The 16796-nt window shown below is 40.0% G+C and overlaps 1 protein-coding gene across 3 annotated transcripts; it reads right to left on the bottom strand.

Annotated features, from left to right (window-relative positions):
• Positions 1-1759: 1759 nt before the first annotated feature.
• Positions 1760-15831, bottom strand: pip5k1ba (phosphatidylinositol-4-phosphate 5-kinase, type I, beta a). 3 transcript variants are annotated; one of them, XM_072372058.1, is made up of 15 exons: positions 15671-15831; positions 12699-12931; positions 11272-11402; positions 10433-10550; positions 10149-10301; positions 9594-9890; positions 8203-8387; positions 7647-7727; positions 6659-6707; positions 6489-6573; positions 6262-6399; positions 6080-6170; positions 5433-5529; positions 3815-3884; positions 1760-2807 (listed from the first exon to the last, which is right to left on the bottom strand). In XM_072372058.1, the coding sequence occupies exons 2-14, from the start codon at positions 12768-12770 to the stop codon at positions 3846-3848; spliced, it is 1536 nt and encodes a 511-aa protein (XP_072228159.1). In that variant the 5' UTR covers positions 12771-12931; positions 15671-15831; the 3' UTR covers positions 1760-2807; positions 3815-3845. The 3 variants fall into 3 exon arrangements, with proteins under 3 accessions (XP_072228159.1, XP_072228160.1, XP_072228161.1); XM_072372059.1 differs by lacking the exon at positions 15671-15831 and adding an exon at positions 13151-13371; XM_072372060.1 differs by lacking the exon at positions 3815-3884 and having other exon boundaries at positions 15671-15826.
• Between the last annotated feature and the right edge of the window lie 965 nt (positions 15832-16796).

Raw genomic sequence — 16796 nt, 5'->3', positions numbered from 1 at the left:
ACGGTATGTCTTTCACCTATTTCAAATGTTCCTCAAAGCTACATGATATAAGATTTATTTTTTAAATTATCAGTCAGCATGAAAATGGATTGTTGGTATAATTTTCACAACCTTTATTAAAGATAAATTTCACATTTTCAAATGTTTTTTAATTATTTTGAGAACCACAAGTGTCACAGAAAGGGTTGTAAACCATTCTGTTACCCGATACCTACAAGAAAATATAAACTGGCCCTAAATTAAAAAAAAAAAAAAAAGATTAATCACAAAGTGATATTTAGATATCAAATAAGGCTATGAATAAAAAAGTCTGAAAACCACGTACATTCAACCAATGTAAAGTCACTTCATCCCATGTAAAACATCTGTAAACCACAATGTTTTCATATGAGTCTTTGATTTGTATAACGGAGGTTCACATGTGATGAATAAATAAATAAACCTTTTGAAATACATATACATAAGCCCTTAACGTGGTACATGATAACGTGGTACAGGCAGAGGTTCTCAGATGGGGTGGAGGATGTGTCGGAGTACCAGAGGCTAAAGGACAGTTTTGTTAGCCGATGGGAACTGAACCATCTGCAACTCAACATCAACAAATAGAGCTAATTATGGAGATTCGGGACTCCTGCCACTCCTTGGTCCATTGGGGAAGAGATGGAGGAAAAGATACAGGAGAACAAATGCCTGAGAGTTTACTTAGACAGGAAACTGGAACAGGAATTTGCGGCCCTGTGCAGGAAGGGTCAGAGTCGCCTCCCTTTCCTGTGAAAGCTCCAGCTCTTCGGCATCTTCGGCACCATGCCGAGGATGTTTTGTGAGTCTGTGATGGTCGGTGATATTTTTCTACTCTCTGGTGTGCTGAAACAAAAGCCTCATAAGCATGACACCAAAAGACTGAATAAAATGACTCAGAAGGCCAACAACATCCTGGGGGTGGAGCTGGACATTCTGCATGCAGTTGCAGAAAATAGGATTCTGTCAAAACTCCTCTCCATCAGGGATGCCCACCGTCAAAGTGTTTTTAAATCTTCCTCTACAACCTTTATGAACAATTGTTTCAACCTAACTTCCCTGTTTGGTTTGATAAAGACGGAACATTAATTGTGCAGTAATGCCACCTATGCACATATAGTATTATTACTCCTAATGCTGCATACAGTTTGTGCTTATGGTTCAAAAGAAACTTGTGGGACTGGTTCAACCTGTTCAGGATTAGGCCCTCTGCCATGTCTAATGAAAAGAACAGTATCTTACAGTGGTAAACAAAAAAAGCTCTGAACATTCTGTAACAAGTTGCTGTTAGAAAGAAGTTTGACCGAGAATAGAAGAATAGATTACCCGCTGTCATGTGAAGCTCACTGCACATTGTATCATACCAGAACTCTTAGTCCTTAGTAATCTATATTATTATATTAAAGGTCAAAAAAGTATTTTTTCCCCTCCACAATTGACTTGACAATTATAAACGCATGAATGGTCAAGTTTGAGCTTTTTTCTCTTGGTTTTATCGAGGGCTTGCAGAAAAAAAGAAAAATCAGTGTAAAGATATTAAATATTAATTTATTTCCAAGATACAAGCTATTTTACAGATGTGGGCCTATGAAATCACATAGAAGCATGTGGACATACAGAAGGTGGTAGACATAACAAACCCAATGTTATAGGGCTTTTTGTTGTTTTACAGAACAATTTACATACAGATCTGATTTAGCATATGCTAATATATTATCCCAGAAAATATAAAGTGGATTATGACATAAATATTTTCTGAATGTATGTTTTTCTGCATGTTTAAACAAGAAGAAAAGCCATACAGGAAGTCTGTGTGGCTACACTACAGGCACAGTGGTGCTTTGAGCTAAACTATTATCATTAGCAAACATTAGCTGCTAGCATCCCATGCTAACAGCCGGTTGTCTTAGCTTAAGTTTCTAAGCATAGGCCTCCTAGCATTTGCTAATCAGCACCTATTGCAAAATAAAACTGAGGCAGTAGTTAAATGCTAACATGCTTTAAATAACTACACTAACAAGCTGATGCTCTCTAGGTCTGATATGTTCAACTTAGTGTAGCATGGTAAAATGCTAACATGTCAAGATATCACCTCCGAAAAGCAAAAATAAGAATAATGGAAATGATTAAACAGAAAATATACAAATTTTCTGTGATTACTCCACAGTCGAAATTTTACTTCATTATTCGCTGTAGTAATTGTTATTTTTTTTCAACATGTTATGCATATGTTCTCAATGTATACAGTGCAACTCATTCAAATACATTAGAAAGGGATGCACAGCATCCCAATTAGCATTTTCATACATATAGCTGAAACCAGAATGATCTATGAATATTGCTTTATATAACCTGATTTGAAAAGAACAGCAAATAATTCTATTTCCTTGGTCTGATAAGACATTTCACTTCCTCAGGGATCCAGCCACTAAGAAACTTGAACATTCACAAAAGTAAAAGAGTAAAAGAAAGCAGGAAAAAGGACAAACTGAAACTCAAATATTTTCTAGCAGCAAAGTAAACAATAGTGAGAAGTAGAAGAAGCAGCGTCATAGTGTTTTACATCAGCATGGTCGTTCAGTGATCTTAATACGCTTAAATACAAACTGTAGCTCCATCTGTTAATAACAATAATGGGATTTCCCGTGATTTTGTACATTGCCTGTGTCTTAAAAAGGGGAGGCAAAAGAGGCACAGAGTGATGCTTGCTTGTAGTTTGTCACATGCTTGTGTCGTTTTGAAGTCCTCGTGTCTCCGTGTTGTGGTTCAGAAGTACAGGTGGCTTCTCACTAGAGAACATAAGAGATATTATTCCTTTTCAGGTAACACAGGACAAAGGCTCACATGATTAATGCTCATTTTGGCTGTTTGTCTTTTGTAAACTACAGGCTACCATTCTGTACAGAAGGATAAGAAAATAAAGAATAAAAAAACAGAAATTATATCTTCTTTACCCATTTCTGTGAAACTGTCTCCCTCTGGTGCCCAATATTTTCTGTACAAATCAAATATTCATCAGCAAACTCACTGTGTTTTAGGTATATAGTGGATTACTTTTGGGATAAGTGATATTTACTGTAACATTTAGTTCCTAAATCTAGGTGGTGCTGTTTTTAAAATGACTCTACTGCATGGCTTGATTTTCCTCTTGAATGTTTGGGAGCTTGCTATATTCTATGTTTGGACTACTTGTCTATTCTCTACCTGTATCTTTGTGTATATTTGTGTATATTTGTGCCCACATTTATCTCTTTTCCAGCCTTATAGCTTCTGAATCCCAGTGTGTTCCCATTTTAGATCAGATTAACTTGGACATCTGCACGCTTCCCACAGAGCCTGATTGCTTAATGTGGGCTGAGGAACGGCTTCATATAAGCCTGAATTAGGATTTTGAGGTTATGTAAGAGAAGTGCTGTAGAAAAGGGAATTCGTGGAAGTTTCTCAGACTGTCACGAATGTGGGGACTGAGGGTGGAGAGGATTGAAAAAGACTGAGCTGAGTCATACAGTGTCAACATCACCGGAAGCTCCAGGGCCACCACCTTCAATGAAAAAACTTCCAACTAGATGAGATACATTGAATGCGAGTGATAAGAAGGAAGATGGAAGCTTGTAATTGATAGTAATGCTTCGTGGTTAAAGGGCAGCTTGTTATGCTTGTGATTCACTGCATGTTTCTATTTTTGTCATGAAGCATCCAACACTGAGTCATCATGAAAAACTCCAGTGTTTTCGCTCCACAGAAAAAGATTAGGAAAAATGAATAGAAAAGTACACGGATGTCATTTGCTGCTTACATTTTATGGACACTTGGACACAAACGAGTGATCAACTCCAGCTGGGTCGCCTGGGTGAGTCTGTGTGATGCTGAAAATGCAGAAACACCCAGTGACCCCTGAGTTCATCCTGAAAAATGTTCCCAAATGTGTTCTTAAAAGGAATATAATAGTTTCACAGTAAGGGTTGCATGAGTCTGTCAGCTCACGTGTCAAAATCAGGACGAAGTGATACCAGCATTTTTGATCAGATGACGCTACATGGCCTAACATCGGCTCATTCAATAAGCCTCGTTGTAGAATATTGTTTTGTAAACCATCTTTCTTACTCTTACTTACAACAGGTGACCTGATCATTTCGTTTCAGTGTTATAGTTGTGTGGAATAGTCATGTTCTCCCACGTCTCCATCCTAAATGAGAAGCTCCAACCATAGACTGTATATGAAAGATGAGTGTAGGCACTGGTCTGAAAAGGGAAGTCGAAAAACACCCTTCACCCTCACACCCAAATATGGTCAAGTATGGTTTAAAAAATACCATCATGGTGACCGAAAAAAATGCAGTTCACAGACCCATGGGTGATGTTACAGTGGCCATGCCCGCTTCTTCCAAACAGTCTATGGTTCCAGCTACTGGACACTTAGTGTAGCCTCACATGTACATAAGAAACAAGTTCCATTCAGCACTTGTTAAGCTAGTGTTTATGTAGCTTTGGCTAGCCACTTGTTTTTTCTATTCTAGTGTGGTTGTGTCAGTTCAAAGGCTTCCTAAAGTACCACACAGCTAGAAAACACTTAAAAAAGATGAGACTCTGTTTGTTGGATTGGGCAGAGCCGTGATAGCGATGCTACCAGCACTTATTATGCTAACATGCTAAGCAACTGAGCTACTGGCTGTAGCTGAACATTTAATACACTGGGGGGAAACAAAACATAAAAAATTTGTTATTTCCTAAGACTACGGTTCTAATATGACATTATTTTATAAAATATGGTCTATTTAATTTGAAATATTGAAAAGCCTTAAAACAACATGTCTAGCCATGGACTGACCAGTTTTACAGCTCTGTAAATTTTACAAAAAACAAAATATATATTCCCTTCTGATCATTCTCTGTTGTTACCAGTCTCTTCTTGTTTTACTCCTACATACCAGCTAGTTCTGTTACTTCCAGGTCACAGCCCAGTAAGGGAAATGTGGAGCATGTCCGAAACACTTATGTCAGTTTTGGTCCAACTGCACAAATACGTGCAATACTTCCAGTCCCATTATCTGGCTGTGTGAGCCTCACTGGAAAATTGGATTTAGTAGAATTTCAGTTGGACGAAGATGTTTGGAAAATCCAGCTTTAGCTTTTTTTTATGTAACATCATGTAAACATACTGCATTGTGTTAGAAGAATCAAATTAAGGGATTTTTTTCACTACATTGTCACGATAAAAGACTGTCGCAGACTTAAATTCTACTTAAATAAACTCAAGTCTAAATATGCATGTCCCTTGCAAATGGCAGGAATCAATAATACTGGTCAGCAGGACTCTGATTGTTGGATTATGTAAGATATTGTTTATGATAGGATAAATAATTACTATACATTATGTGTCTACAAAGACCTTTCAAATAAAACGCATATCGTACCAAGTAGACATCCAGCTCAGAGTCCGACTGGCTTCTGCTGAGGGGGGGCAGGGGATCATCCAGAGCAATTGTTGAACTGGAGGCACGTCGGTCTTCACTGCAACGTAAAAACCCAAATGAGCAGTGAGCAGTTTCAGTCTGTTCACTGCTCTATGTTGTGATGATATGGAAAGTTTCCCCGAAGACTGACATCTACTGGTGACTGGTGAGAAATGAGCCTTATGACCATTTTCTAATATCACGGTCATTAAACCTGTTGATATCAGCATGTAATTGTTTATAAGGGACTGGATAGTTTAGTGGTAAGATTGCCACCTTTCATGTGGGTTCAAATCACCTGCATGAAAGGTACTACCTCCAGTAGGGGTCCTTAGGCAAGACTCTCTTACTCTACCAGTGTAAGTCACTTTGGATAAAAGCGTCTGCTAAATACATAAACATGTCAGAGTCATGAGCCTGTGCCTGTAACACTGCTGAGCTGCTTCCAAGGCTATGGATTCATAACTCTCCTTCATTTTAATCTTGACTGTACATGCATCTTATAACCAAACTCATTCAAATGGATCTTAAGTAATCAAACACTTTGAAAATCTTTGCATGTGTTAAAGATTTAGGGCTGGGGCACTAAGGTTGGACACTTTAAGTACCTGTTTTCAGGGTCCTCGTCGACATTTTGGACGGACTCGAAAGTAAGAGCAGACTTTGGAAGAAGATCTGGATGTTTGGAGGAACTGTAAACTGTTGCGACACAAAGATCAAAACACAGATGATCAAGAAAGCCTCTTCTTAAAAGTGACCCAGATAATGTGAAGAAATATGTTGGGCTTACAGTTTCCATCCAGATTGTCCATGCTTTGGGCCTTCTTTTCCTCCTTTTTCTCCCTCTGTGGGGACAGAAACTCCTGAGAAGCCGATTTTCCTGCATGGAGGGAATTCCTCTTCCTCTTTGAAGACGTTCCTCTTAAAGCTGGGGCACACAACGAAAAGAGGACGTTGAAAATAAAAGTTGACTGTTAAAGCAGGATAAAGAATGCAGAAGTCAGGTTATGAGCTCACGGTGCATCTTTTTGAATACAGTCGTGCCCATGAATTTCAGAAATCTGTCCGCATAAAAGCTGGGCCTGTGAACCGACACCGTGTCCTGAAACGACAAACACACACAAACAGTCACGATCACGTTGGACGTAAAAGCCTGCAAGTGGCTAGAAAATGTCAGAAACACACACCCCATCATGTACAAGTGCCTTCCAGGAGTGTTCCACCTTCTTGATGAACCTGAGAATAAGTCAAAATCATCAATTAGGAGCTTTACATTGTTGAACTAGAATGATAAATTCATTTCAATGAAATGCAAGTAACAGAAAGGCCTGGACCACCATCTTTGTCATGCTATGTGTGCAAAGAGGTGGAATAAAGTCACTGACTGAAGTATGTGTGGCTTGTGTGAGAAAAGATATTCTGCTGCTTCTAACTTTCCCTAAAATTGGGATTTTAACAGCACGTGGTCTCAAAAGGCTGCTTTTTAGTCCCAGTTTCTGATGCGTTTAACTGACAGAAGCAACGCGAATGAGAGCAGCTGCATTCAGTTGTATCAATATGCTATCAATGCACTTAATACTAATACAATATAATACCATAATAACACATAATACTAAATACGAGATGCAAAAAGTTGTTCTTTTTAGAGCGTGTGCGAGGCGTCTAGAACCATCTGAATGTAGCCGAACGTACACATGCAAACGTGACTGGACCCCAGCCACATTATCTGGGAGTGTTAGTCCGGTTCTGAGAGGTTGATTTTGTATGATTTCAGTCAGACTAACATGTTTTTACTTTTGGCAAACAGAATCACTTGTGTCATGTAAATGCTTCATGTTGCTTGCATTTTTCACATCATGTGATGCAACGTTTTTGCCATCTCACAGTTTCTGTGATCCATGTTTCATGCATTATTTTAGCCAAGTGGCATCTCAGCTTGGACAGCATTGTGAGAATGACATGAGATTGTGCTTTGTGTGACCAGTTTAGTGATCAAATTCTCACACGTTACTAACTCATGGCTGCACAACAACATGCTATTACAATGCATTACACACTGGTGATAAGGACTTGTTTACCTGGTTCATTCCTCCTGTTATTAGATCATATTTAAAGATCAAAAACCTGTTTTTGTTCTGGGGGTTTAGGTGTGTGAGAGTGATATTGTGAGCTCACCTGTAAGACTGAAGGATGTCGATGATTCCTAAGAAGATGAGCAGGTTCTCATCCTTGTGTTTGGCAGGAATTCCACCGAATCTACAGGAAGAATGAATGTTTTTCATGAAGTCAGTCCATTTAATTCACCCCTGCTGCCCAAAGCTGCGGCACATTTAACACAGATGATGACACTGCTAACATTTTTACAAATCCACAATCTTTTAAAAAGGTTTTAAAGCAGCATCAGCACTGGAACCATGTCTGCTTTTGAGTGGGCAGTATGCCATTTGCATCAGATGGAAAGGTCAGTTTTTGTATGATGTCACGAGAAAAAGCTGAAGACAGTAACACGTGAACAATAGCATCCTTTGAGAACTGCTTTAGCAAACGGAAGCCACTCTGCTCCCTTCGATAAACACTTGACTTTGTGACAATTCGAATTTAAAACTTAGGAGACTGTTAGGTTTGCCACCTGTCAGTGTCTTCACGTCACACTGCATGGCTTCCTTTAAAGCAAAGAAAGTTTGAACTTGGAGATTTGTCTGTGTATTTGTTTTTGCAAACGGTTTCTTACGTGTCATCATCAGCCACCGGGTCTGGGTCCTTCACGTTCCCCTGGATGGACTCGAGGGCAGTGGAGTAAAGGACCTTCTGTCCTCGCTTGCTGTCACATCTGTTTCCTCTGCCTAGAGGCTTCCTATCTAACACATGGATCCCCAGCAGCAGACTGTAGTCCATGATCTTAAAGCTCTCCAGGACCTGAAGGGAGACAAATACCAAACATAAGCAACTGAAGCTGAAAGGAAAGGGAGCTTAACACGTTATGTAAAGTGCTACTCTATCTAATTCTGTACACTTTTTAAACGTCCATAACTTTGGCTCAGGATTTGATTATTTAACAAAAGATTATTTTGAAATAACACATCATTCAACATAAAGCCTATAGCTACATTTCTTATTTAAATAAAAGTTGCAGTTTGACCTTTCGAACCTCTGAGCTGGTTCCAGAGCTTAAAGAGGTTGAAAATGTGTTTTGCAAACCAAATGGACTGAACACTATAAGCCTCAATCCTTCTGAACAAACACTGATATCATGAAGTAAGTGCTGTAGACAAAGACTCTTAATATGCATTGGGTTACCTAACACACGCGCAGCAGCCCACTAAGAGCATTTCACCCAGATGGACCAGTTTGTTCTCGAAAGTGCAGCCGATCAGGTGCTTCGCCATGCTGGGGGCTAATCCCCCATCAAGCAGCCACTGTTGTTTCTGGCTAATGAAATAACAGGCAGTAATGTGGTCATCGAAACACCGAGAGATGAGGTCCAACTCGGTGTTCTGGCGCGCTGAGGTTGCATAATGTTATCAAAGTGAAGAACTGTGCAGTGATCATCGGCTTAACTCAGTGCAGCAATGAGCAAAGAGTTAAACCCCACTGTCGTGAGGGGTCTTAGTACTGGAATGATAAGTTGATTGGACAACCAAGAGATTACTATTGGAACTCAATATCGTGCAGTTCTGGGCCCAGGGAACTTTTAGTGCATTATAAAGCAGCTGAAAATGAACTGATAATGAAACTAAGCATCTGGTGCATCACTCTAAACATTACAGCCCCATGCCGAACTTCTTAAATAAGACCAATGTCGTGTAGCCAGTATTAAGTTCTGCAGTCTGGGCAAAAGATTGCTTTTAAATTGCTGTAGACAAAATTGTCACATGTATGAATCCTAGTGACTTTTGGGACCAGTTCACCAGTCAAAATGTACCTTTTGATCAAATCTTTGGTCCATCACGACAGATCTCAAAATCTAATATCTGGCGTTTAAACCAATTCAATTATTGCTTCACCCAGCAGTGGAGAAAAGGATTAACTCTTATGCAGAAATGTTTGCACACACAATCTAATCTAATGCGAGGTATTACGGCCTACAGTGCTCATATATAAAAGATCATAATGCAAACGTGCCCGGCAGTCCCTCTGCAGGGTCTTCATCATGGCGTTGTAAGTGTCTGGGTCTAAGTACAGCCCCTCGTGCATCTCCTGGAAGTCGAGGTCTTTGAACGTTGGCGAGGACTTGGCGCGCTCTTTGCGTGATGCACGGCGTTTGTACGAGGAACCCTTCAGGTCGTACTTGTAGTGCATCTTCATGGCCCGTGGCAGCACGTTGTTCATTACCACCACGCGAACGGTGACACCACCACACTGGATGCAGTAAAGACCGTAAAACTTGGGGAGCAACGTCCTCGGGTTCTGATTCAGATTCTGCAAGAGGATGGAGACGGATGGAGACATTTGTTTCGGTGTGATTTGTCCATTTTCACCAAAGTTTTTGATAAACATGTAAGACTAACTTAAATAAATCCAGCTCGAATCGTTTCTAACGTTTAAAATACATTATCACTTTAGAAAACTGTGTGCTTTTTCTCCACAGAAGCTGCCCAAATCTCATAACCAGCCAGTTCAGTGTAAAGTGAAAGCCTTGTAAGGTTACTGCAGGAAATGCTTGCAAAAGCAACTCACCATGTAGTAACCAGGAAGCAGTTTCTGTAAGAACTCAGCCTCTTTATGCTGCACCGTCTTGATGATGAACTCGTCATCGCTGGTAAGGTAGAACCAGGAACTGCTGGCGCCAGAGTTGGACAGCTCGATCAGTGGCTCATTGCAGATGGAGTACTGAAATTCAAATTGATCCAACAGTCTCAGCAAAACAACATTTTGCAACCAAATCGGTTGAAACTTGCAGCATCCTGTGCTGAATCAGAGTGATAATGTAGTTTTGACCACGTCTGAGTCTCCACTCTCACCAAATAATCATCTGGTTTGATGCCAAAGAGCTCTCTGAAGTAGCGAAAAGCCAGCGGGGCGTACGTTTTCAGTCGGAAATCTGGAAAATGATGTGCTGGAGTCATGTTGCTGCCCTCACTGGAAACATACAAAATGTTAAATTAGTTTAGAAGCGAAGTTGTTTAATACATTTAAGCCTTTTTAATGTATAAGAGACAGGACAGAGTGGAAAACATACAGGCATAAACAAAAAACCTTGCTCCTGCTACATCATGTCTGCTGAGAAAAACAACTTTTGCTGAAGTATGTGTTTTTCTACTGCACCACAAGTGCACATAGTGCACGTTCATAAGTGTTCAAAACAATAAACATGTATGTTGTCACATGTTTTTTTGAGTGAAAGCTGTTTCTGACCATACTAAATGTTCCAGGATCCCTTTTACCTACAGTTTCAGGTATTTATATTTATCAGGCCCATTCCTTTTCCTTTGTTTAGCGTGACGGCTACAACAATCAGTAAAATCTTTCTGGAAAAGACTTTAAGATAAGAGAGAATTCAGACCAATTACTTGCATCATAGAACATATATTCAGCCGAATGAGGCCAATCTGGGATCTACAGTTCACAAATAACAAAGGAAAAAAACGCTAAGGTAAATGTGAATTCTAATTCCTTTAGTAGCACAGACAAATGTAATTTTCTTGCACTTTGTGGTGAAGACTGGAAACACATATTTCAAAATCTCACTAGACACAGAGGCTACAGCTAGAAGTAAACGGAACAATACAAACTTTACTACTTGCTTGAATGGTTCCCCAAAAGCTTGCCTCTTATTCACTGTGCTTAAAGTTGTTTGTACCTGGGCAGGAAGACACTTTCCACCACAGAGAAGTCCTGCATGAGAACATCCCTGTCTGGTTTGGAGCTGAGGTTTCCCACAGCGTAGCCGATTCCAAGCTGGATGGCACCTTTCAGGGCAGCAGCTGTGGGCTACCAAACATATTTATTTAAAAGGGAAAAACAGAAAAGAAAAGATGAGTTCTTCTTTTCTTAATTAGCTTTACGTTAACATGTTTTTCCTTATCTTTAGCCATACCTGCCATTTCAGTCCAGACCTAATAGAATAAAGTGTAGGTACTTTGTTGATCGCTTAAGCTGTACTTTGTGTTTAGTGCTGATTAGCATGCAAATATGTTCAGAAGTGACATTGGCCTTCTGCACCAGCATCGTTACTAAGATGTTTTGCTAACTGTGCTGAGGATACACAGCTAGCATTTCAATAGGCACATAAAAAAGTGTGCTAACAGACAAGCTCGACAGCTAGCTAAACCTTTTATGATGCAAGTAAAGCATATCTGTGAAGTTATTGTTCTCGTGTTTAAGTACTTGTTCCTAACTTTATACGGTGTTTGAGGAACAGGTTTGAAAAGATATGTAAACGTATGTCCCATCACCATAAAGTTTGTCATATCTGTGACCATGCTGTACGCCGAGCACTGAATTTAACCTGAGCTCACAGAAATACAGTGCATGCAATAAGCACAACTTCAATATCACATTACATGTTGGTAACAGACACAATTCAAGCAGAATGACAATGAATCAAATGAGGAAATATAAAAACCAACAAGCATTTTTTTGGTGGGCATTTGGAGTTCAAAACTTAGCCAAAAGGCCCAGTTTTGCTTCATGAATTAAGCTGTAAAAATGGGTTAGAATTAGGCACCAAAGCAGGTTCAGAGTCTATGGTTTGTTGCCTCAATATTACCTGGAAACTGTATAAGAAATAAACATTTCGGCTTTCTTCACCGTCTGCGTCTGTAAGACGCCTGACAAACGTGAAATAAGCATGATGTCTTAACACCGTGTTGTCAGCGCAGGCGAGACTTGTCGCTTTCTTTGCTTCTGAGATGATTTCAACACACTGCAGGCTTTCACCATGTGAGACCATGTCGTGAAGCCATGGTCATTTCACACATTTCTTTGGAACAAGTCAGTTTGAACACGCCAACAGTGTCACAATAAAAATGCTGATACAAAGCAGGTCTACGGCGAAGGCAGCCATTGTTAGAGTTGACATTTAACAGTCTGGATCAAACACTAGTGTGGCTATTGGCAGTAATATTGAACTAAATAACATTTTGAAATGAGCAGGGAACATGGTGTTTTATGAAACTGAATTAGTCACTTAAATGATCATTTTCACTTTTGATGAGTAATGATTTTGTAGAAGCGGATTTTCCTTATTTCGAAAGATTGTAATGATGGACAGTGACGCCCACCTACCTTTTTGTGATCCTTTGACACTTTGGAACTTTTGGTTCCTCTTCCTCCACTGTCGGCAGTAGCTGTTGACATCTTTTGGCCTGAGAGAACTTGACAAGAGGGAAGCTGAGCTATCCTTCCTCCAACTTTGATGATGACTGAGTTCCTTTTTTCCTCTCAGTGATGAATAGATAGGCGCAGTGATATACCGTTAAGGAACTTCACAGAAACTGCATTTCCCAGGCCCGCCGCTCCTGTAGGTTTGGTATAGAGCACAGGAGTTACACAACGTGTCACATTTGCATGGATGTCAATGCAAAACACATACCAGCTGCTGAAAAAAAATGATTGGCTTTGACTGATGTTGCCCTAGCAGGTCTATGCTCCACTCTTAGAAAACTAAAGGTAATCTGTTGGTCTTGTCCTGTTCAGCTTTTCCTGAAACATACAATAGAGCCTGGACATGTACAGACCTTTCTCTCTGGACTGCTGCTCAGTTCTGAGGTCCCTTGTGTTTATGTGGGTCTTTAACCCCACAACAATCCTTGATCCTAATTAAGAAGGATTGTAAAATTACATACCAAATCCCCCTCTTTCATAACAAAGCACGGTGCATTCATACTTAAAGCCCCAACTTACCAGAAGGGGGATGGTGTTTTATCAAAATGTAACCTCACACAAAACAAGGCTTATTCATCAAACTGAAACGTTTTCAGGAGCTTTAAGTGGCCATTCAGAAAGGGCATTATCTCCCCAGAGGACTCAATGGGAGATCATTTAAATCCACTAAAATACAGTCAGTTTTGCTAAAGATAGATATATTATGGATACAGCATGAAATATCTTCATACTTTACAACAAATTAAAAAACAGACTGCATCAGAGTGACGCTTGGCCCCTACAGTTTATGGATCCAGTGGCTCTGCTACAATACGGGGGCATTTTGGTAAGTTGGTCTGGGTGTCCTCTTAGGGAAGGTTCACAAAAACATAAATTCTGTTACCGAATGGTTTGTTAAAACTGTGCGAATCACATGCTGTGGCTTTCACAGTCATCAGGTCTCAGTCCAACAGAACAACTTCACCCCCAATACTAAGATGACATCCAAAGGAAAATCTTTGAGAATTCTGCCTCAACCACCTATACACACAAGAAAATGTTGCCATTAGAATATGAAGACACTGTGGGAATGTTATTTTGCCCTCTGAGACATCGTGCATGTCATGAGCAAACTTGCAAAAAGTAGGACAGATGGTACGACAAACCCCGGTTTATTTTAAGACCTACTTCAGGATGTGGTGTTGTGGTCTGGCTCGAAGAGAATGAAAATGGGTTAAAGGGGGTCATGTTGATAAACCTTGTTTTTCAGGGATCTGTCTTACAGCTTGCAGGTTGTTTGCATATTTAAACAAGAGGCTGAAGACATGAAGTGAAGCTAAAGATTAGTCCTTTCCAAAGACCGATGGAATGGTTAGAGTAGTGAAAAAGATCAGCTACGTGTGCCTGAAATCTCCGGCAGATCATTTCAGATTTCAGGAGTGATCGAACACTGCAATGTGGGGTAAAAAAATGTGGTTATTAATTTGCATTGCTTTGTTTATGTGTCCGGTTTAAGAGATTAGTTGCTGACGTAACTAACGTTAAAACCGATTCATAACTAATGTTATAATCAAGAGAAGTCCGTGTGTTGTTTAGTTTGGTCGACCATGTTAAACAGAAACTGAGGGGTTTTTCTGCATATTCTCACAACCTTAAACTCATATTATCACATAGACTGATGAGTCAATTCCAGGGAAAGCAACAATTTCCTCTTAAGTTGTCTTAGTAAGGGTTAGGAGGGTTATTCTCACCATTATTGTGGAGTTGGGGCTGACCAAACCTACATGATGTTAAGCAAAACTCTCACTAGCAAGACATTTACATTCAGAAAGGATGTGGATGTGGGGCCCAACATGGGTGACCCGACTCAACTTTCACAGTATTGTATTTCAGGAGGACATCTTGTTTTGCGTGGAACAGACGGGGCAGGACTTTGCAGCCAGCAATCCAGGAAAAGGACGTATCGATATCTTATGTTATTTCTGTGTCTTGTTTTTTCCAATTTTAACCTCTTCAAGAAGCTTTTCTAATGTGATACTTCAAAGATAGTTTCACCAGGCAGAAGTATTAAAGCTATGATGAAAGCACTGGCTCTGATTGAGGTTCGATAAACGTAAATTCTTAAGCTTCGCTGATGGTAATTGATGATTGGTAATGATAAAACAGCTAAAGAGGATTTGAACAACATATTTAGGCAATAGGCCCTTTTCTTCTGACTGTTTTACCACAGTATAATGTTGATTCAGTGTCATATTTTTAGCATATGGACTATATTAAAAGATTGATCAATCATGGATTCTTTATCATGAATAAAAATCAACACTTTTCACTTTTTGCTATTAAGAACTGACTGTTGTACTAGTTGCCAAAATATTCAAGTCAAATCCTCTGGAAGAGCCATTAACGACTTTGTCACTCTCTCTGGAAACTACCACGCGACTCAAAATAATAATGTTAGTACTACCATAACAATACATAAAGTAAATGCAGCAGAATTCAACAAAACCGCTATGAAGTTGAATCTACAGCTCGTAGGAGCTGTTATAAAAGCCAAACACTGCTGAAACAACCTGCTCTACTTTGAGCTGGGTGTGTCCTGCACACAAAGTGTTTAAGTTGATGGTTCAGGTGAAGGAAGGTAAATATTTAAACCTGCACACTCTCGGCACGACACGCACACTGAAGCTCTTTTTGCATGTATGTAAATGACAAGAGCCCCTTCCAGGCTTGTTGCAGACATTGTACTTTCTTTCTCTGACTGAGGGGAAGTGGAGCCGATTTCCTCTTCTGATATCATCTTCACTTCATCTTCCCACAAACGGACCGTAAAAGCTGACATAGAGGCAGAAATGAAGGCTGGCTGCATTACAGAGTGAACAGACAGGTGGTCTTACCTTAGCAATCATGGCGCTGTGAAGACGACTGAGGAGTTCAGGTCAGTGAAACACCAACACAAGTGCTGTGTGAACACGGTGAAATGTGGAGCAAACTAAAGCAATGACGTCTGTAGAGCATCCTCACCACTTCCCTTCTCTCTCTCTTTCCCTCTGCATGTCTTTCTCCGCCTACCTGTTGTGTTTATCCTCAGCAGCTACATGAGTCATTCTCTGAGTTGAAGTTGCTCTACTGCACACAGCATTGTGTGGAAAAACACTGTTATCAACACCAGAGCCTTTAAAACACATGACGTTCAGCAGTGTTAACAGCCTCTAACAATGACTCTGGGCACAGAAATAGTACTTAAGAAAATGACAATTTCTTAAGTCCTGAACAACACATGGAAAAGCTTAAAAACTACTGTTTGTTTTCATTTTTACAAAGACGAAATCACAGTGGACAGCAGTGAGTGGACAGGATGTGAGGGGAGAGAGATTGTGAGTGACGTGCTGCAAAGAACAATGCTGCACAACCCCGGTTCCAAAGAAAAGTTGAGACACTTTATGACAAAACAGTTAAAGCAACAAATTACTCAAAATGTAAGTCATACTAAAAAGAAAGAGTTGGAGGAACATGGACAGTAACAGAGGTCAGTAACTGGAGTGGGCATAAAGAGAGCACCACAGGAAGGCAGAGTCTCTCAGAAGTAAAGCTGGGCAGAGGTTCAGCGGCCTGCAAATGAACTAGCTCCACAAATTGGGTTCATTATGGTATGTTAGGGGTACGTTAGTGCCATTGGGAACTGTTAACATGTACTTCTGGGTGGGCATCATCCATGCTAAAAGGTACGTTCAGGTTTCAGTGAAAGATATGCTCCCATCCAGATGATATCTAAGATGGGTTTGTAAGACAGGACGTTCATTCAGGCAACTTTATTTTTCACAGGTTAGCAGCACAAAACAAAACCGGCTTCATTTACTTTCATATCCTTTCAAGCACCGATCAAACTTTCTGCCAAAAACAATCAAATGAACAGCATGCTTTCTGTCAGATGGGAATCAAATCCGTCTATATTTACTTTAATCAATTTATAGTGTGTGATTGACATGCCACACCCACTTCAGACGTCACAGATAACAGATA

Source organism: Leuresthes tenuis, unplaced genomic scaffold (assembly GCF_036924035.1).
Source record: "Leuresthes tenuis unplaced genomic scaffold, fLeuTen1.0.hap1 SCAF_19, whole genome shotgun sequence".
NCBI lineage: Eukaryota > Metazoa > Chordata > Actinopteri > Atheriniformes > Atherinopsidae > Leuresthes > Leuresthes tenuis.
Note: the sequence above shows the minus strand (reverse complement) of the source record. Positions and strands in the feature narration are given on the sequence as shown.

Excerpts from the sequence above, each read along its gene's own strand:
- pip5k1ba (XM_072372058.1), bottom strand. The coding sequence starts at position 12,770 with ATGTCAACAGCTACTGCCGACAGTGGAGGAAGAGGAACCAAAAGTTCC. Across the intron at positions 8,388-9,593 it reads CCCTGCAGAGGGACTGCCGG|GTCCTGGAGAGCTTTAAGAT; the intron begins GCACGTTTGCAT and ends GTCTCCCTTCAG. Across the intron at positions 6,171-6,261 it reads GGACAATCTGGATGGAAACT|TTTACAGTTCCTCCAAACAT; the intron begins GTAAGCCCAACA and ends GTGTCGCAACAG.